At 41.6% G+C, this 22,267-nt stretch overlaps 1 protein-coding gene across 4 annotated transcripts in view; it reads left to right on the top strand.

Annotated features, from left to right (window-relative positions):
- The window catches only part of neo1a (neogenin 1a), a 184,619-nt gene extending 163,799 nt beyond the window's left edge, over positions 1-20,820 (top strand). For 2 of the 4 annotated variants that reach the window (XM_080438552.1, XM_080438550.1), the window contains exons 16-28: positions 185-280; positions 3,710-3,885; positions 9,174-9,312; positions 9,728-9,835; positions 10,061-10,255; positions 12,289-12,351; positions 13,134-13,272; positions 13,440-13,684; positions 14,571-14,663; positions 15,048-15,218; positions 16,559-16,846; positions 17,732-17,868; positions 18,528-20,820. In XM_080438552.1, coding sequence (XP_080294678.1) covers positions 185-280; positions 3,710-3,885; positions 9,174-9,312; positions 9,728-9,835; positions 10,061-10,255; positions 12,289-12,351; positions 13,134-13,272; positions 13,440-13,684; positions 14,571-14,663; positions 15,048-15,218; positions 16,559-16,846; positions 17,732-17,868; positions 18,528-18,680 — 2,003 coding nt within the window. In that variant the 3' untranslated portion in view covers positions 18,681-20,820. Of the gene's footprint in view, positions 1-184; positions 281-3,709; positions 3,886-9,173; positions 9,313-9,727; positions 9,836-10,060; positions 10,256-12,288; positions 12,352-13,133; positions 13,273-13,439; positions 13,685-14,570; positions 14,664-15,047; positions 15,219-16,558; positions 16,847-17,731; positions 17,869-18,415 lie in introns of all 4 variants that reach the window. The other 2 variants (XM_080438551.1, XM_080438553.1) reach the window with 2 other exon arrangements.
- The last annotated feature ends 1,447 nt before the right edge of the window (positions 20,821-22,267 follow it).

The raw sequence follows: 22,267 nt of genomic DNA, 5'->3' as shown, positions 1-22,267 counted from the left end.
TTTTATATTATTTATTTTTAACTACATTCAAATGGCAATTTTGGCATTGCAATATAATTAATTTTTTTTCACATTCGAATTATATTTGAATCATGAAATTCGTTCTGACAGCCCTAGCTTGCAGCATCAGTTTATCTTTCCTTTTCATCTCTCTCTTTCCTCCATCCCTTCCTCTCCCTCTCAGACCCCAGCTCCCACTATGTGATTACACTGAAGGCCTTCAACAATGTGGGCGAGGGGATCCCAGTGTACGAGAGCGCCATCACCAGGCCACAGTCAGGTAGGCCTTGCCCACACCCACCTACCTACAAACACACAGGAGCAAACGCAAGTACTTACACTTGCTGCACAAATCAGCAATGTTCAATGCGATAGATTGATTTCTAAATGATTAAATGCTGTCAAAATTACGTAGTGCAGTTTCTTTAATCGATGTACTGATGAGATGGTCTCGTTCATGTCTTATATGCATCTATGGAAGACTCTATACTTCGTCTCTTGAGCTCACACCCAACGAAATCCATATATCAGTCACATTACTTTATTGATTTGTATTTACTTAGTTTATTACGTAGAAAATAATATAGGCAATGGTACATCCCAGAAGAAAATGTATTCCAACATGCATTTTATATCCATGGTCCCAATGAAAGGTTCAACTGACATTAATGTTGGCTCTCTCTCACCAGATGTCATTATCTGGCAGAATGTGTCTAGGTCCAAAATCCTCAACAATATAACTGCCGGTCTTAACCAGGTTTCTCTGCAATCCAATTGAAAATCTTCTTCGTGACTATTGTTACACTTCATTCTTCTGTAATTGGTTGCTCACAGTCATCTAGAGTCTTTGACATTGGTCAATAATAGGTAATAATCCTTGCATGGTACAGTTAAGGTCTTGCAACAGGAGACAGCCAGAGTTAATATTGTTTGAGAGCATTCAGCTTGGCTGGCTGCCGATCCATAATTCTCGAACACTCAGATCATTGCTCTGCTTGACTTGAATAAGCAGTAGAACTCGAGCCACACTGTGCCTTACACAGATCATAAACGTAAAGAATGACAAACTGTCAGAGTTGGTTGTAGCTAAATTCAGACATCTAAACCCAACCAGCCCTGTCTCTCTGTGAGTGCGTGCGTGCGCGTGCGTGTGTGTGACACTGTGCGTGCGTGTGCATGCATGGGCATCTCAGAATGTGGGCTGTACCCCGTGTCTTCAGGAAGCCAACCTCCTGTCTCCCAACTCGCACCAGTTTGTCTTTGACACAGCACCATCGCACCGTGCACCGCTGTGCCAGACGGGGGTGGGATGCCGGAAGACAGGAATATCATCAATATGCTGCAGGGGGCAAGCAGCCTAAATACACACACATGCACACATCACAGTATATATACACACAATCAGTAAGCCCTTACATGCACACATTTTTGAAAGAAGCTCTCTCTTCTTCACACACAATACACACACACACGCCGCCATCACCACACACAAGCAGACCCCCTGTCGTGGCTTTGGCAGCCCTCCGTCAGATACAAACGTTGCCTCAGAAAGCAGAACCAAAGCCCACTGCCATCATCTTCCACTGTATCCTCCAGGGTGCATTCCCGCTAGTTTGTTCAAGTCAGGATTAAAAAGATGAGCTGACCTACATAGTGCGTGTACTTTTTGAAAAAACTTGGAAAACTTGGGGAACTTTACTTGAAAGCTTGCTTGGTTGAACCTTTTACAACAAGTAGTATCTGCATTGAAAAGGGTAAAAGATTATTACAAGAGCATGAGATGCGAGGGAATGGTAGTGGTATTGTACTGTTCTCCTGCAAGTTGGGCAAATATGCAGCATGCATGCAACTCTGACCCCTCAGTGTGTCTCCACAACCACATGAATCCTTAGATCACACACATACGCACACACACACACACACACACACACACACACACACACACACACAGTCCAGCAGGCCAGACAATATAAACAGAATATAACGAGCAGTCCACTACACAATGAGGTGTCAAATGGGGTGAGTTTGAGTACCAAGGTCCAACAAGTAGTTGGTAATTGAGGAGGCAGCCCCTCGTGGCTGACTGACCAGGGGTTTATTTTTTTCATTTTTTTTTTCATCACCACTGGACCATGTTCAGAGCTTGGAGCACCCAAGCGGCTGGCTGATGGAGAGCAGAACAGAGCGTGGCCAGCAGCCTGTTCCAAGTAGCCATCTTGAAGCATTTATTCCTCAACATGGCGGCAATGGATGTGGTCAGGGAGCCACTTTGAGCTGCTGTCTCACACACACATTTACAAGGCCATAATGAGCAGTCACTTCACACATGTTTTTATCCACACATGTACACATACTGGCACAAACACACCCACACACAGGTTGTTAGGCAACAGCTTTTTGTTACACATTACATGGAACACAGGTGTTGGATTGCATAGTGTATTTTCCCTTAAATGGAGGACATAATGCTAAATTTGAACATTTGAATAACTTGCCTGCTACTGTGCTCTACAAAACTGTACTAGTGAAAACTAGTAACTGCTTCCTGTAATGAGAATTTTGAGATGAAAGAATAGGACTTCATTTGGACAACAAAAAGGTCTCTAATGCTTTTGAAAGTGACTTTCTGAATAACATTGATGTATTTTCTGCTTCAGAATTGATTGAGATAATTAGACAATTGCAATAAGAATAAGATATAAAAAATATGTTTATATCTCCCTTTGGGAACAAGCTAACTGTTTAGCTGAAAGCTGAACCAGTTCTGCACCTGTTCCCAAAGGGAGATATTTAAGCAAAATGTAGGGTTCACAGATGTTTTTGACATGTCATTCTTATTGCAATGGCCTCATTATTTTCACATCGCAACTAAAAACTCAGGGTTACGGATGTAACCCCGGTTTCTTTAGAATTCGGAGTAACATACTCACAACTGATTCGAGTGAAAGACTTGAGGGGGAGAAAAAACATTCCCTACAAGATGTGGAATGGTAGAATACCCTGCGTTATAGAGCCCAACAATAGGCACATAACATCTACCACTTGTCCATGACCCTTTTCTGTCTTCAGCCTGTAGGCTTCAAGTTAGTTCTATGATGGATGCCTGTCAAGGACATTGAGTATAGCCTATCGTTATTGTTGTAAATGTTCATGTGAATTCCATTCGTTTTAGTGTTACACACTGCACCTTGACTTTGTATAAAGAAAATATGGTTAGTTTTGTGTATGTTGTTCCTAAATGAGTTATGACTTCTATCTTTATACTGACTCTTACTTTCCTGATAGACCTAATGTTTCCTTGTGAAGGGATTATTATCTTTCCTACTGTCAATGATAGAAAATGTATGTGTTGTACTGTACCCTCTGTATAGCAACCCAGTCTGTAGATACTGTAGATGTGGTTTCGTATAGCAGTAGTAACCTGTTCCTAATAGAAATCTTCTCTCTCTTTCTCTTCACCCTTCCCAATCTTGTCCCTGTCACAATCTTTCTCCTCGTCCTCCTCATTTCCGTTTGTCGTCCTGCTCTGCCATTTTGTAACTCATTAACAACCCCCTCTGATCCACCTTACCACGCTTCTCTGTTTGTTTTTAATTTGAACCCATTTTAATTTTGTGTTGCGTGTGCGTGCGGGTAAACTGCTGGCATGCAGACCCCATAGACCCCGATGTTGATCTGTATGAACTCTTCCATGCTCCATACACCCCAGTACCAGACCCTACCCCCATGCTGCCGCCTGTGGGCGTTCAGTCCTCTGTGCTGAGCCATGACACCATCAAGGTGACCTGGGCCGACAACTCCCTGCCCAAGAACCAGAAGATCACAGATGCCCGCTACTACACAGTGCGCTGGAAGACCAACATCCCTGCCAACACAAAGATGAAGGTAAGTCCTTTCTTTTCTTGTTTTTTTTTATTTAGACAGGACGGCGCACACAGGTAGGAAATTGAGTGAAGGCTGAGAGGGAGGAAAAACATGCAACAAATATCTCCACCCGGAATGCCACACTTTCTGTTCAGTCAATTCAGAAAGTAGATTTTCTCTATCGCTCGCTCGCTCGCGCGCGCACACACACACACACACACACACACACACACACACACACACACACACACACACACACACACACACACACACACACACACACACACACACACACACACACACACGCACACACTTTCTCTCTTTACATTTTGAATTGAAAAGGAATTAAATGAATTTATTGTTGAAGCTCACTCTCCCGTTCAGTTTTAGGTCAGCACTTTTACGCTCTGAACGACTCATTTAAATTCAGTTTGGTGCAGTATACTGTACAGCTCACATCAGTCCAGCCTAATCAGACCTTGATATAAACACATTTATTCAATTCCGTTATGCTTCCCGTGCAGTTCAGTGCTATGGGACTCTGTAAATCCCCTCAGGCTTATACCTACCAGAGAAATTTATTGATATTCTGTAAGTAGAAATGGCCCAAAATAAATGATGTACAATAGCATGCTGATGTCAAAATACTCACCTACATTGTGTGTGTGACTGGCCAGTGATCTACTTGACCTTTATAATGCAACAATACACTAGGACTAGGCTCTCAAACACTGGTATATAACAAGTGTACAAAAGGATAACAATCCCACTCCTACTGCTGTCTTTTGTTAAACGCTGTACTGATTTGAACATGTCATGGTGATCTTACCATGACTTGGCATATGAAATATAAATCCGTGTAATTTTAGAAAGAGTCAGAGTGTATCTATTACTGAATTAGCTGCAAACTAGAATAGCATGTGGTAGTATCTTCACCGCTTAACTGCTGCCAGAACCACCAAGATATCTCACCAGACTCTGCCTAAGGTTGCCGTTTTTGTTAACCGCATTGTTAACAGAGACCGACTTGGCAAAATCTCATCGAGATTTTTCTAACCTGACAACCCGAAGTGTTTGCCCACCACCCTCTTGATTAAGTGCATCGTTTCCTAAATTGTGTGGTCTTTCAAGCCGGATACGGGCAATCACTTCAGCCTCAGATGCCCAGACCAGATTCACTGCCATCGACGGCCGCGCTCGCTATCCTAATCAGATGACGTGACGATGAGGTCGGCTACCTTCCCAACCATACAGAATATCTCCAGAGCATGAAAGTGGAGATGAGGGATGAGATGCGGCACATGCGAAAAGATATGCACTTGCAGACCAAATGACTGCTACAAAACATGCAACGTCTGATCTCTATTGAACAGAAAGGACTCAACTCAATTGATTTCGTGTTTTATGAATCGGATAAATCCAGAACACAATAAATCCACATAGTATTTAGTGGAACCAAAGACCTCAGTCCCATTTAAACCACTATATAATTGTCCATAAACAAATTAAAAAACAAATTACATGGCAAATGTAAAAAGCCTTGAAAATACATGGTTTCTTCCCAGTTACATTTATTCTGTTTATCACATCATGGTCTAATGACTTATTCCAGCAGTCTTAAACAATTCTGTCTCTCTTGTAAATCTGTAATTTATATATTTAAACATAATTCTGTTGCTCAATGAAACTTTTTATATCGTTGCTATGGGGCGGAAACTGTATGTCCAAAACCGTTACTTTCCAGTAAATAGAAAAAAAGAACCTGTGTGCCAGTGTAGTTATTATATGGTCAAAGCTACTGTTCACTAGGCCACAGTCAGGTAGGACTTGCCCACACCCACCTACCTACAAACACACAGGAGCAAACGCAAGTACTTACACTTGCTGCACAAATCAGCAATGTTCAATGCGATAGATTGATTTCTAAATTATTAAATGCTGTACTGATGAGATGGTCTCGTTCATGTCTTATATGCATCTATGGAAGACTCTATACTTTGTCTCTTGAGCTCACACCCAACAAAATCCATATATCAGTCACATTACTCAGACTTTATTGATTTGTATTTACTTAGTTTACAGACATGCAAAAGTGTCACTTTTCAGCTACAGTCACCTTTTTGAACCCAAATAGGGCAATTGTGTGACACCTGACCCGAAAGAAAGCAACATGTTGTCACCTTTTTCACCTCTGGGCTGTTTGCATGCCTGAGTTTATTACTTAGAAAATAATACAGGCAATGGTACATCCCAGAAGATAATGTATTCCAACATGCATTTTATATCCATGGTCCCAATGAAAGGTTCAACTGACATTAATGTTGGCTCTCTCTCACCAGATGTCATTATCTGGCAGAATGTGTCTAGGTCCAAAATCCTCAACAATATAACTGCCGGTCTTAACCAGGTTTCTCTGCAATCCAATTGAAAATCTTCTTCGTGACTATTGTTACACTTCATTCTTCTGTAATTGGTTGCTCACAGTCATCTAGAGTCTTTGACATTGGTCAATAATAGGTAATAATCCTTGCATGGTACAGTTAAGGTCTTGCAACAGGAGACAGCCAGAGAGTTAATATTGTTTGAGAGCATTCAGCTTGGCTGGCTGCCGATCCACAATTCTCGAACACTCAGATCATTGCTCTGCTTGACAATAAGCAGTAGAACTCGAGCCACACTGTGCCTTACACAGATCATAAACGTAAAGAATGACAAACTGTCAGAGTTGGTTGTAGCTAAATTCAGACATCTGCCATGTGCTATTTTGACTGCTTTTGACGACAAAGTAGCATTGATATGCTTGTTTTGGTGAGTTATTGTCCCTCATAGTTTTGGTCGTTTGAGGTTGATGCTCAATGCCTATTTCTAGAAATCTCTACATTGCAAAAATTATCTGAGAGCAGCAAATGGATATTCTATTAACTGACCTGGTAGACCAGTGTGCATATGTGGATGCAGGCACAGTAACTTCTGGCAGCTGAGGCATACAAAAGCATCTGATCTGAGCCCTGAAGCTCAATTAACAACATACATTCCATTTACTATACAAATACTGGATAGTAAATGGGATGTACTTATGTGTGCATGGTGCACGTGTTTGCAGGGAGCGGAGCACAGATAAAGCCTTGCATTTTGTGATGAATTATTCATCAAGGACAAGAGTGGTGGAAAGAGGCTAAAGACGTGACCATGCATTCTGAATACGCCTGGTTCACTACAGAGTACAGAAACTGTTGTGCCCAAATGGGCTTGAGATGGATGATATAAAAAACAATGATGTTGCAAATACGTTGAATGTGCCTGAGTCCTGCTTGGACTGACTAATTTGGTTGATTTTCTGTCTTGCAACATTAATCAATAGGGTCTGCTCTACACTTATTTATGGCAACTGAATTACTGGTCTGTTTTTGCACAACAATTGTACCTGTACCTGGAGGTACTGTATGGAGATTCTAGAGATCATCATGCACTATTTAAGCATTAACTTAACTAACTAATGCAGCCAGAGTAGTTATAGTATGCTGCAACATCCTGAGTGTTAATTCTGAGAGTGTAAAAAGGGACCCTACTGATTTTTAAGTGTATAGTTTTACTGTATCGTCTTAAAAGCATCACCAACCATCTATTGAGTTTTGGGTGCACACCTTGATGTTGGCTCCCTTCAGCTTCTTACATCAGCTTTTAGAAGCAGCCATAGAGAAACAGCCTCATGGATTATTTAAGACAAGGCTGACAACACACTGGCTGATTCTAAAGAACAGAGTTCCTTTCCTATGACCTCTGGTTGACATCCCCCTGATGGAGAGTTAGTACAGTACGTTGTTGTTACAGCACACACTGTCATGGAGAGGATTGGATTGACAGAGACCAGCTAACCTCACTTGCCGCTAGCTACAGTAGCTAAAGCAACCTTGATGTCAGTCGACTCGTTCATGCTCGCCAAGCTGAGGAAAAGGGATTAAGAAATTCAAAGTACTGTAACTCCAGAATTTAGGTCTGTAAAGCTAGTTTGGAGTTTGACATAATATCCATATAAAGGACATCCCTGCTGATTTTGAGTATTGTGGACATGCTCTATTGTGGAGGCGGAGCACTGGCGGTTAAGCCAATTAGCATCAAAAACATTACTGCAACATCCCTGGTTCGATTCCTTGCTTGGGACCCATGTTGCTTATCATGTCCTTCCTAGTTTTCCTGTTTTTTTTTTATGTTTTTATTTTTTCCTCTACTCTGTCCTAGTACAAATCTGTATGCCCTTACAAATCTTTCTGTGCTTCTTAACACATCGGGTGCCAAACACGGTCTGAACCGTGTTTGCGCAGAGTAGCGGTCCGGTGCCGAACACGGTCCAGACCGTGAAATATGTCTTTTTGTTTTTTTCGTTTTTCTCCACACGGGCGGGGCTAGAGCAGCTCTGGGAGTACCCATTGTGATCTTGAGAAGGATAGGCCAGATAGATCACCGGAAAAACAAAAACATGGCTGCCATCCACTTCCTGTCTATTTCCTTCTTTAAAACACCTATATCTCCGAATCTGTTTCCGGTGGGGAAAACCGGTCATGCGCGATGCGCGATCCCCCCCCATTGTAACTCGCGAGTGAAATGTTATCGTTCCAGGTTGTAGCCAGGGTCATCGCGCAACATGAATGGATGTTTTTTTTTACATGGATTTGCTCCTCGTGGAGTCTAGAGCTTTAAACAGCAAAGCGCAGTCAATGGGGAGAATGCTGGCACCCAACGTAAGTTGTTATGAAAAAATGCTGGCACCCAATGTGTTAATTTATGCTGGTCCTGAATTTGAGATTCGTGCTAATTTGTAATGGGAGTTAAAGCACGCACATCCTAACGATAAAATCTCAGGTGCTGGACATAAGAACAGTCTAAAATAGAAAAATAAAGTCTGCACACTGGATCATGCTCCCATAGGGATTTTAATGATTTACCACCAAGGTGGGTGACGTTTCAAGCTTCCTCAGAGTCGGGTCTGTGGCTGAGCAAGAGCTAGAAAGCTCCAAACATCACCCACCTTGGTGGTAAATCATTAAAATCGCTATGGGAGCACGATTCAGTGTGCTGACTTTATTTCTCTATTTTAGAATTTGTACCTGACACTGACGGTTTGTCTTTGTGGCACTCATAACATATTTCTCAGAAAAGCTAGGTGAGCAGCTTATACTGTATTCTCTATGTAAAGGTTTGGGTTCCACTCAGTGGCCAAAGTGTGTAATGTACCATTGTTGTGTGTGTGTGTGTGTGTGTGTGTGTGTGTGTGTGTGTGTGTGTTTTTGCACTTGTGTGTATGCCTCTAGACGGCCAATACCACCAGCCTGAGCTACATGGTGACGGGACTGAAGCCTAACACGTTGTACGAGTTCTCGGTCATGGTAACCAAGGGCCGGCGTCTCAGCACCTGGAGCATGACAGCCCAGGGCACCACCTTTGAGAACAGTAGGAACACTTTACCCCCCCCACATATACACAGCATGTATATATACTTTCTCACAGACAACCAAAAAAACAGTTTTTTTCAGAGTCATACAACATGACATGTATAGGGATGTCAATTGATGATGTCAATGTCAAGAAGATCAATTATTGATTAATACATTGTCATAAATAACTTATGAACAATTCGTCATCAAAGGATAAGACTGATTGTATTTGAAAGTAATTCGTTTTTTACGATGCATGGCATCCAGCCATGAGCCACGTACTGTAGCTCAACTGGGCACACCTCTAGTTTGCCCTTGTTTGAATTTGTACTAATACAGGACAGCCATTGTGGGAGCAGTCTTGACCTGTTATCAGGACCAATGTCAATATAATGTCCTGATGCCATTATCCCTCCACCACCCCAACCTAGCTCCCAGCTCTGCCCCCAAAGATGTGACAGTGGTGAGCAAGGAGAGCAAGCCGCGCACCATCATTGTGAACTGGCAGCCGCCCTCTGAAGCCAACGGCAAGATCACTGGTCAGTTTATTTCTATGTATTTCTTTCTCTCTCTGCCATGTCTCTTAAAACGACAGTCCTGAGGAGTTTTTATTAAATAACATTTAATTATATTTCTTTGTAATACCAGGACTACAGAATGAAAAAGTGTGCTTTTAGTGGACAGATCAAATCATTACGTTTAAGAATAAGAAATTGATTTATAAATGTCCTTTTCTCCCCCCACCACCACAATGCCTTGTCTAGGCTACATTATCTACTACAGTACGGATGTCAATGCAGAGGTCCACGACTGGGTTATTGAACCGGTGGTCGGCAACCGTCTGACACACCAGATCCAGGAGCTCACGCTGGACACCACCTATTACTTTAAGATCCAAGCCCGAAACTCCAAGGGCATGGGCCCCATGTCTGAGGCTGTGCAGTTCCGCACTCCCAAGAGTAAGTTGGCCCAAGTGTGGCCCAAATCCTGAGGGACAATAGTGCATCTAACGCCCCGAACCCACCAGATGCGCATGCGCACATGTGTTTTATTGTGCACGCGGGTTTGTGGTCGACAGTTCTCACCAGCAGCTTTTTCAGAGCACATTTGTTACTCACAGAAAGCAGCCAGTGTGAAAAAGTAAATGTTTAAATCCTATCAGTATTATTCACATAACTGATTACTTTTATCTATTGTCTCAAAGCCTGTAACAGAATATGTCAATATGTCATAGATATGGGAACGTTAAGTCAAGTTTTACTGGAACTGCTTTTCGACATTCAGTGATGGGTTTTGATATGTTCATCCTGGACTCGTCTTTGCCCATGGACAATATTTCATAAGGGCAGAAGTAGCTTATCATATGCTGATAAAACTGTTTGGATTTAATTTAATTTAATGAAAGCATGTGGCTCATGTAGACTAACCACAGCTGACGAGGTAGGTCTACACATCAGATTCAGAAAGTGTTTTGGGTTACAGTAGGCTAGTATGCCATCGATAAATAACAACTTATTGAAGGTCCCTGTTCCGAATTCATGGCCAGATCTGTGATGGCCCACTCAAATGTGTAGGTAATTATTGGTATGGTTTAGTGTCCTTTATCAATGGAGAGTCATTTGCCGCTTGCCAGACCTTGTGCTCTCAAAGGCTACCTCGATACAGTGATATAAGTATAATAAAAACAGTAAGCATTGTCTTCATTCATTGAACATATATATTTGTATACTATAATAAATAAAAAGGCATGATAAAAACAGGAATACTGGTTATATGCTAAATGTATGACTTGATTTAACTTGATTAATCCCACATTGGTGATTGTCTAGGTTTAAAAACATTAATATCGGGTGATATGATGCAGATATTGTGCATATGCAATGTATTTATATGCATATGCACATGGACAATTCTTTTAAGGCCAGGGCTGAAAATCGTTCCTTCACGTGCACAAACGGAGCGTCCGTGTGTGGCCAGTGAGCCAACTGCTGCATTCATTAACATGGGTTCGGGTCATCAAGGAGAATGACATGCTCCTTATTGCCATTTTACACATTCACAAAAACCTCATTACATTTTAACAAATGTGCACCTCCCTGTGATTTACTGATCTAAGCCAATATCACTGTGAACGTTGTAGATATACTGTATTTCATGAACGTTTATGCTTTGAGGAAGCCTCTTGAAAAAACGGTAAAAATACACACGTAGTATTTACATGCTCGTAGATGTACATAGAACCGTTGTACCTTGTGCTGCACAAGTTATGATTCCCTAATACTTTAATGGAAGCATTTTGATTCAGTCACATCCTTTTGAGAAAATATTCAAGGGAATTTGTATGTTTCAAGGCTGCATGAAATAGATTTTTTTATTGGTTGAGCGGTGCATTTTAATTCTTCTTTAGATGCTTTGCTGATAACATTCCACATCTTGCTTTCTCTGCGTGTCCCGTTTATTTGTGTCTCCCTTCTACTCTATCTTTCCTCTGGTTTGCAGTGTTTACGCACTCTTACCAATCTCTTATTTCTCAGTGGGTTTTGGTCTGTGCTGCCTCACTGCTCTTCTCTGCTAACCAAGTTTTTGCTTTTTATTTTCTCTCCCTTCCTGCTGTTCTTTGGCCTGTTTAGCTGAGTCCTCTGACAAAATGGCTAATGACCAAGGTAAAGTCCCTCTCCACCCCCGCTCCCCGGTCCTCACTGATGACTCTGCTCTGTGTGTGTGTGTGTGTGTGTGTGTGTGTGTGTGTGTGCGTTCGTGCGTGTGTGTGTGTGTGTGCACGCCCCTCTTCGAGACTTTCATCTTCTGGGCTGACTTCAATTTGCAATGCATGACTTTTAAAAACTCATTTTTTCTTTTAGAGATTAGATAACATTCTACAAAATGAAAGTTACACAGAAGCAGAAAAAGTTGAATTGTGGTATAAGCACTAGAGAGATGAAAGGATGTGATGACATGTTCATTTGAAATGTTTTCCCTTCTCCTTTGCCAGCCTCCAATCTTCCAATGAAGCCAGGAAGCAATCAACCTGCTCCTGACACCTTTGGATCTGTGGGTAAGGTTTCTATGCTCAACATCAACATGACAAACTGTTTAGCTGTCATGCTGTCACAGAATTAGAGGCAAGGCAAGACCTAACTCCAACTATTATCTGATTATGTTGCTCAAGAGCCTCACCCCAGGGACCGCCCTCGTGGCTCAAATAGTGAATTCATGTTCACAGAATCATAGGTTCAAATCCATCTCAAGAACTGTTTCATCTGTTACTCTTTCTTCCTTATAATCTCTGTATAATCCACTAAAGCAGAAATGCCTTTAAAAATGTGTTTGAAAATGGCTTGAGTCTACGCAGAGCAAAGATCTGTGGGAGGGTACTGCCAGGATACCTGCTAATGTGTGGGTGTCCACCGGTTTCTATTATTAATAACGTTTGTAGCTGATAAATGATGATAAATGGCAATAAATCACATATTTTAGGTTTTCATTTTATTCTCCATGGATAAAAGTTCTCCATCTCTGACAGCTTTCCATGAAATTATTTGAAGAGATTGTTTTTGAAGCCATGTTAAGTGGAAAGGTGACACCGTGTAGATGATAGTCATGTTCTTGCTTCGACCGCATCGACTAAAGTCTGCAGAATACTTCTTGCCGAAACGAAATTCAACAGGGTCATAAGAAACTACAAAATGCAACACAGACAATTGCAACATCAAGCTTGACTATAAAACTTGTGAAATTCAGGATTGAGATTTCTTTTTTTCTGCTTTTGCCCCTGTGAAAATTTCCCTCCATCCATCCTTCTCTCATTTCTCTTCCCCCACACTTAATCTAATCCAGGCAAGTCGGGGGTGGTGGGCAACGGAGAAAACAACATATTGGTCATCGTCATCATCATCTCAGTGGGAGCCTTCACCATTATAGTGGTGGTGGTAGGAGCCTTCCTCTGCACACGACGCACCACATCTCACCAGAAAAAGTAAGCTCTTATTTTGATCTTTTATTATTGTTGTATAATCTATGCTTTTTACTTGAATGTTTTAATTTACTCTTTACCCGTGTTCTCTGTGTACCCTTCTGTAACCTTGTGTTCTCAACGCTCAGTGCATTGCTTTAACTCTCAGTGTTAACCCTTCACGCCCCCAGGAAGCGAGCAGCCTCCAAGTCCTCAAATGGATCCCACAAGTACAAAGGCAACTCCAAGGACCTGAAGCCTCCTGATCTGTGGATCCACCATGAACGTCTGGAGCTCAAGCCCATGGACAAGTCTCCTGATCCCAACCCGGTCATGACAGATACGCCGATTCCCCGCACCTCGCAGGATATCACACCAGCTGACAGTGGCCTGGAAAACAACCCACACTTACAGCAGCGGCGTAACTCCTACCGTGGTCAGTCAAGTCAAGTGGTGGCTCTTCTTATTTAGTCCGTGTTCCCGGGAGACCTGTTATATAAAACAAAAAAACACTGTTTTGTCATTAATTCTTATGTGAAAGGTAATGCTTTCGACCCATCACAGGAACCTGACCTCTTTTCAGAACTGAGTGCTGCCCTTCTCTCAAGTTGAAAGAATTTCAGTTTTGTGAGAACGCAGCGTTTATCAACATCACTTCAATGCTTTGCCAAACAATAGGATCGTTGGGTTGTCCGGGTGGTGCAGGGGTAAAGACTGCTTCACAGTAGAGGTGGGACCATAGAGGAGTATCAACGGTCTGTGCTATGCTTGATGCTAATGTTTAAACTTGGGAACAGGTCGACGCTAAAAATAGGTACTGTAGGGGCTTTTTCACAGGTCTTCGTGGACACCCAGCCTTGAGATATACCTCCATTTGCTGGCTCTCCCTATTTGGCCACTGAATCAGGGTCAGTCTTAATGATTTTGTTGAGAAATCCCTACAGTAGGAAATGGTTGAGATGCCCTCAAGATTATAGTGGTTATAGTGACATATGAAAGGAGTCTTCATTTTTCTGTCTTGTCGGTTTTACAAGCTTTATTTGTGTCAATGCTTGTCTGCTTCCGTAGACAAGTCTGTGATCTTCATGCATAACATTTCATGCTTTTCATAAATGACTTCCATTACTGGTCATGGTGGCAGTGCTACAAGGATTACAGTAAAGGTGAACACAATTGGGTATTAATGAGGTCAAAGAATGACATTCATCGGCTAAACTCAGAACTATACACCATCAGGGTGAAATAATCAATAACATGGCTCACAAAGAGAGCAGTCAGATAGTAGCTCTTTCTGATTGGCTGGTTTCCACCGTACCTTTTAGGCCATGAATCAGAGGACAGCATGTCTACACTAGCAGGCCGACGAGGGATGAGGCCTAAAATGATGATGCCATTTGACTCACAGCCTCCTCAGCGTAAGTGTGTGTGTGTGTGGATACCTGAGTGTTTGGAGTTGTCTGCGGATGAGTGGGTTCCCCCACACCCTATAGTTAAATAGAAAACTATTGAATGTCCATGATTAAGCAGCTACTGCATGTAGATATTAATCCTATTCCTGAATCCGATCCAATTGGAGTCAACAGAAAATTTAGTTAGTTAGGTACTGTTTGTCTAATTTACTGGACAACAGAAAAATCCTGTATTTGTGTGATAGAGAGACTTTAAAATGCGAGATAATGGGTTTAAAACTGTTTGCATGCATGTGCATTTGAACAGTCATGCTTTCCCACCCTTGGTCATGGCAGCTGGTTAAACATCTTGTCCTGTTTGTGTGTATTCATGTCCACGTACATCCACAGCTGTGATTAGTGCTCACCCCATCCATTCCCTTGATAACCATCACCACCATTATCATATGGGCAGCCTGGCATCGCCGACACGCAGCTACCTCTACCATCAGGGCAGTGGGCATGCACGGCCTCATGCCTGCGCCACACCTCTCTCCCATCTAGACAGGGTGGATTCCACAGGTGAGACTGATGCTCCAGTACATGCTAAAAAACAGGAATAGTAAGTTGGTCTGGGCAATATATCGACATTATATCGATATTGTGATATGAGACTAGAGATCATTTGGCTTTTTGAATGTAGTAATATTTTGATATGGCATAAGTGTTTTTCTGGTTTTAATCACTCAACCCTTATTTAATTTTTTCAATACAAAATTTTTATCTATTTTTGAATTTCTTTGAATAATTACTTAGATACCATGGCTCCAATACAATTATTTTCACTATCAATATCGAGGTAGCCTACATGGTAAAAAATATTGTGATTGTTGATTTTGTCCATATCACCCAGCCCTACTAGTAAGTGGGTATTGCTAATTTCCCAATTCCTCAACCGATCGCGGCCAAGTTTGACACGTCCAAGTCTCCATTCATTCATCTGTCGGTTCATTCATTAATTTATTAATTAATTCATACATTCATTCATACATACATACAGGTAGACATGCATTCCCATCTCATTTTCCTACATGAGCTAACCACAGCACTAACTAAGGTTTGATAACCACTCTGCCTTCCCAAATCACTTGTTTATGCCCTTCACTAATTTGCTCCTCTCAGGTTCATTACAAGTTATTTTCACACCAAACAAACGTGTAGAGATGCAATTGATCCCAGAACATGGAGGAGTTGCCAAGAAATGGAGTGAGGGCTAAACCTGGGGTTTGGATACTAACATGTAATAAATGTTTCTGTATTATTCCATGAATTAATCTATTCACACAACTTCTGCAAGTCACTGTAAATACTAACTCATGATGTTCTCAAGTTCAACATCTCGTTTTGTTGGACTTCAAAGTGTAATTAAAGTTGGCACGTCCGTTATTTATAGGTTTCCATGTTTACAATGGTTGTGCTGTTGACCCGGGTTTGACTAAAACCAAGGCAAACATTGATCTCAAATACAGGAAATGATATATACTATTAGGGAATGGGCTTCTGCTTTGGTGACGGAACCATGAAACTCAACCTGCATACATTTGGTACCAAAATATTGCTATGATGTGATTGATATGTAGTCCAATATTTTTGATTGTTCACTAGTCATTTCAGAATGAAATAATTATTATAAAATCTCTGGATGGTTTTACACAAGGCTGTAGGAAACATGTATCTCTCTGAATAATTGATTGTTGAGCTGTCCAGGTGGTGTAAGGGGTAAATACTCGCCCACCAACAATTCTACATGATAAAGTGGTCAGTTCACTTTGTCAACACTTTTAAAGTCTAAACCTTTACATGTGTGAACTCATTTGCCCTCCCCACCTCCCACCACCTTCTCATCCCTCTCTCCTCTCCAGAGTCTGTGAGGAATACTCCCATTTCTGAGCCTCTTCCCCCAGCCACAGTCTCCTCCCAGCCCTCCTGCCCCTCAGAGCTCCTGGCTGATCCTGAGGGCAGCTACCATGGCTCCAGCACCACAGAGGAGGACACCAGCTATGCCAGCAACCTGCCCCCCCATCGCCCAGCCCACCCACACGCCCATGCCCACCCACTGAAGAGCTTTGCTGTGCCCGCCATCCCTGCCACCGCTCACGCATGCTATGAGTCGCCTGCCCTTCCCAGCACCCCTTTGCTCACTCAGCCTGGTGAGAAGACAACCACACACATTGTAAAGTTCTCGGCTAAAGATTTGTTTTACAATAAAGAAGAGCCGGCCTTCCGGGTGGCACTCACGACTTGATCGTGAGTGGGAAACTGGCAGGGGAGGGTGTTCTCTGTTGCCGCACTTGCAACACCCGCAGGTTGGTCTGGGCACCTGTTCAGCAGGGAGCAGAACTAGGAGGGATGGCATATTCCTCCACACGTGTGTTTCCAAAGCGATAACAATAAGTTAAACTTAAAGTAAAACTTAAAATATACCATGTTAGTTCCATTGATCCAAGTCAAAACACAATCAACTGATTGATCATTAAAATAAACATGCTCTGAAAATGCACGCGGCCCACCCATTTGATCGGCTGCCCAGTTAAGTGGTCAGCTGGGTGGGGCCGCGAATGCTTTCAAGATTTTCCAAGTGGGCCCTGATCCAGAAAAGGTTGAGAACCACTGGTCTGCACCCTCCCCAGACCAACAGTAGGGGTTGGCAGTGACAGGGACTATACATACATGGGGGCAATTGACTAAATTGGAGAGACATTTTTAAAAGAAAGGTATCTGGTACCTACCTGGTTATTTAATGTTCTTATTAGATAACCTGTTTCGACCAAAGGATGAACTGAGACTACTTAGAAAGTTCATCATGTAACCAGTGTAAAATTTGATTCCGCTGTGGCTCCGGTTTCCATGGTAATCAAGTCCTTGCACACAGCGTGTGTACTGGCTGTGTACCCACCCCAATCATGCCTCTAGTCATTAGAGGCTTGATTGGTGCGAGTACACAGCTGTCATTTGTTGACCGACTCCAACAAGCAAAGTGGCCAGAGATGATGCGATTAAGAATATAACATGTGTACATGACTGTTCATCCTCAGGAGCCCCCTCTCACCCGCACGTCGTCAAGACGGCTTCCATTGGCACTCTAGGCAGGACACGTACACCCATGGTAGTTACTGTGCCAAATGCCCCTGATGTGCCAGAGACCAGCAAAATGCTGGAGGATGTTGACAGCGTGAGTATAATGTCCCCAACATTTGGCATCTGTAGTCAATTGCCTACAGAGAAACAATTGACTAAGATTGTGGATCTTTTACAAGGCTGATGGTTAGGGATTTTCTCTGGCCGCACTTTATCAAAAGTAATGATAGTTACTGGCATGCGTCAGTTGTGTTTTTTGCCACTGTGATACCAATCACACATTCCAAACCCATGTCTATTTTATTTGGGGCCTAGATTTTGAAGTAATCTTCCAATTGAACATTGATTTTAACCACATTTTCTTTCTGTTTGTTCCTTCTGTGTTTTTTCATTCCAACTTCACTCTCGCCATTTTGTGTCGTTCTTGTTGGCTGCCTTTTGACATGATTTCATTTGAATCTTAATCATTGATTTTCATCACATAACCCATAACTGGAATGACTTTTACAATTGAATCTTTTCCTCAATGCCTTAAACCCTTGATTGGCTAATGACCCATAATATTGACTTGGCTTTGGTTTTGGTTGTGTTTCGCCGTTTGTCTGCTGCTTTTTGTTGTCATTATGTTCATGGCGCTTCAGTACCATTGACCCATCCCCAGCTCACCTCACCCAACCCATTTGACTCCCTGCCCGCAGGAAAAGATCCCTGACTGATCCTATTCCTTTCCTCTCCTCCTCCTCCTCCCCCCAGGTGCTTGCCTCCCTCCCTCCCTGCCCCTCCCCCGCCCCCCGCAGTAACCCTATTCCTCTCCCCCAGAGCTACGAGCCCGATGAGCTAACCGAGGAGATGGCCCACCTCGAGGGCCTGATGAAGGACCTAAACGCCATCACAACAGCGCCATGAGCAGAGACGCACACACAAACACGAGCACACACAGTTTACACCTTTCATTCACATGGGAAGAAATAAGAGTACATACAGGAAAACACACTCTAAATTAAATACACACCTAAGTAAATAACTTGGGAGACAGAGGCTCACGGACACAAAATAGCTTCTTACAGATATGGAACTCTCATATGCCCTGCAGTTATAAAAACACCAGACTGATACTTACAGTACAAACTCTTTGGCTTACCTTACTCAGTCTCAGGAAGGAGAAGGCTGTGAGAGGGAAGAAGAGTGAGACACTTCACCTTTTTATGAAGAAACATTCTCAAGAGACGATTAACATTGGTCGCTTTCAACCGGAAGATTGTGAATTTTTCCTCAGCAAAAAATCAATGGGTTTTGCGGTGTGCGAGAGGAGGCCACACGGGACAAGACGCCATTTGTTCAATAGCAACTCGAAAGGAGAAAGTCTAAAAATATGCTGGTATTGATGTTGGTGCTCGAGCAGCACAGTCTACACACAGTGTTTGTTTGATTCGTGTCATTTATTTGTGCATTTTGTATATCTATTGGGCCGTTTCAGTGAAGTGAACTTTGGATATCAGTTCCCTATACAAGCCTAGAGTATCCATAAATGTGGTCATTTTAAAGCTGATTTAGTTTTTACCCCCTCCCCCTTTGTGTCATATATTGTGCCATGACTTTTCATTTTTTATGTATTATATTTTACACACATATCCTTATAGACATGTACATATGTTTTTTTTAACTGCCTCATTCTTTTTATGTTTCCCATTTTGTTATTTGGGATAAAAGTGGGATGCGATCAAGCCTTGATGCTCACTTTTTCTTATCAGCAGGGGAGAGATGCCCATGTTTCTACCGTACATTTTGAACGGAATCCTGCGTTCTTCTCTGGCATTGTGTTCCCCCATGTACATTTGAAATGTTTTTGTTTGTCGTGGGAGCTCCGTTTAAAAAGCCTTACCAACGCATTTGTACGTTGGACTTTCTAGATGACTCAACTCGTCAAGGATGATGCTCTGAGTTATACTGTGACACCCGGTATAGCGCTGTCCCCACCTGTCTAAAGGTGACAGTTTATGACCTTTTGTAAGACTTTACAGTATATCCACACAGGACTGGGGGACCCTGTTCTTAGCAGTGTTGAACCCAAAAAACTCACATTGCAGCTAGTCAATCAATCATCTGCAACAAACAGCAATCTGTTGTGTGAGAAGTTCTATAAAATGTGTGTCTTGCTTCCAAAAGCCAATATTTGGTTTCAGAAGTCTGTATTTTGCTGAACCAGGTTTTTCTGCACAATGGAGTGTTTGTTGTTTTCTGTTTGCTTCAAGAAACACAACACCATAGCTCTTTTTTTGTCATGTCTTGTATGATGCAAAAATGTTGGCCTTTTGAATTGGACTCCCATATTTTTTTTTACATTGTAGTTTTTGTATGAAGAAAAAAAGCGTGTTCTGTACACAATTCCAGTGTAAAGAGGAAAAGATTAAAGTATGTTCATGTAAGAAACTAGTTTTTCATCTACCCTCTTACCCAAAGAAATTTGTCATTTGCAATCATAGTTATTTGCTCTACTTTTGTGAATATCATGTTTCTCATAAATGTACATCTTCATGAATGTCAGTATAACTGTAAGAGATTTTAACTATGGGTACAAAAGGAACGTTTGAGAAAAAAAAGAAAAAAAGGTTGATCGAAATCGGAGGGGGGAAAAAGGACCGGACTCCATTTGGGAAATAATCTATTAAGTTGTAAACAGTCAAACCTGTATTGCACTTTTTCACAATTTTTGAAAAGTACATTTCTTACATATCTTGTGTTTTAAATATCAAGCTGTTTGTGTAACGTAGTGTCCTAGGTTAGCAGCAGGCAGCTGGTCTTGTTTTTATGTTACTTTTTTTTTGCTTCAGAGATGATATGAAATTGAGCAGTGGAGTATTTACTGTGCTGCTGATGATGAGGAATTCTGTTGTTGCTTGTTTATGTACAGAGCTCTCTTTGCTTTCTGTAGAAACATTCTGTGGCTTTTTAAAAAATGTTCAAAAAAGTTTGAGGAAAAAAATGAGATTTTTTTTATCGGTGCTCCTATACATTGTGTATACAAACTATTATGAATACTAACAAAGCTTGTGTTTCCATTTGTCTTCTTTTTCATGGGATATAGTGAGTTTTTCTTCAAATTAATGTTAAGATATGAACATTTCATGGTAATTTGACATGAACTGTTCAGCATAGAACGGTGACAGGCCTCGCAGTTACATTGTCCTTGAGCAAGACACTTAACCCCTAACTGCTCTCGGTGAGCAGGTTGGTGCCTTGCATGGTTGCGTCCACCATCGATGTGTGAATGTAATGCTCATTGTAAAGCACTTTGGAGAAAATGTGCTATATAAATGATTGACATTTGTATTCCAAAAATACGATACGTACCGAATTGTAGGTCCATAAACCCAATCTGTAGTAAGGACTGTGAAAAAACTCATGGAATTTTAAGTGGGTATGAAATTAATGTATGGAACTTAGCAAAGCCTTGATTTATATGGTGTGGAATATCACAGGTAATCTTAAATTAATAGTAACCAGAGGAATGTTACTTCAAAGTCACAAGGAAGACTTTTTGAATGACCTGTTCTATTCTCCTGTTGTGCTTACTTTTACTTGATCTCAACAAGAACTACTAGAACAATGAGAGGCTGTGTAGGATTTAAATAATGAGACATTTTGACACACTAATGAGACGCATACTACTGAAACACTCATTGTAAATTGAAACATACATAGCCTACTCTGTAAATCTATGCATACGAACATTACACATACTCATCTGAACAGTTACGCATACAGTACATATGAGAAACACATGCGTATAGTTCTGTGTCAATAGCCTACACATGAAATGCTTACATGCATAGGTCCCACAAGTTAAACATGAAACATTCACACATGCACACATTCACAAAAGCTTATATTGCTGCACTTGTACATTCACAACTACATTTCTTGTATGATTACGATTTTTGTTTTTGATGTGCATTTCACATTCATACAAGTCATCTCAGTAGTATCTACAGTTTAAGTCATTTTAGTTGAATAAGTGATTTCAGTGCAGAGGATACTAAGATGTTAAATACATTTATTTATTTCATTGTTTTTTATTTATATGATTTTTCTTTGTAGGCCTATGTCATTGTCGATTTTATTTCATTGTGGTATTTCTTTTTAATTTTTGGATAAAAAAACGTCCATAGATAGTCTGTTCTGACCTGAATAGCTAGCATGATAAGGATGTATGTTGGATATAAACAGAATTGGAAGACTCTGCTCCCGCTTCCCAATATGACTCATCGCTCCAATGAACTGCAGCGGCCAATGAGGCATACCTTTTTATATTATCCCGCTCGTCGAGTCGTCGGTATAAAGAGGAACCGCAGGTTTAGACATTTGGTGCATGTCCTTGGCTGAGGAGCCACTGGGGCGACGCTGCCATCTGCAGGTTTATCACTGAACGGAACGGCTCTAAAAGTCTTAATCCCGCCTAGACGGTAACATCCATAGGTAACATCCACTTGCTC

Source organism: Gymnoscopelus braueri (assembly GCF_963280865.1).
Source record: "Gymnoscopelus braueri genome assembly, chromosome: 1".
NCBI classification, from domain to species: Eukaryota; Metazoa; Chordata; class Actinopteri; order Myctophiformes; family Myctophidae; genus Gymnoscopelus; species Gymnoscopelus braueri.
Note: the sequence above shows the minus strand (reverse complement) of the source record. Positions and strands in the feature narration are given on the sequence as shown.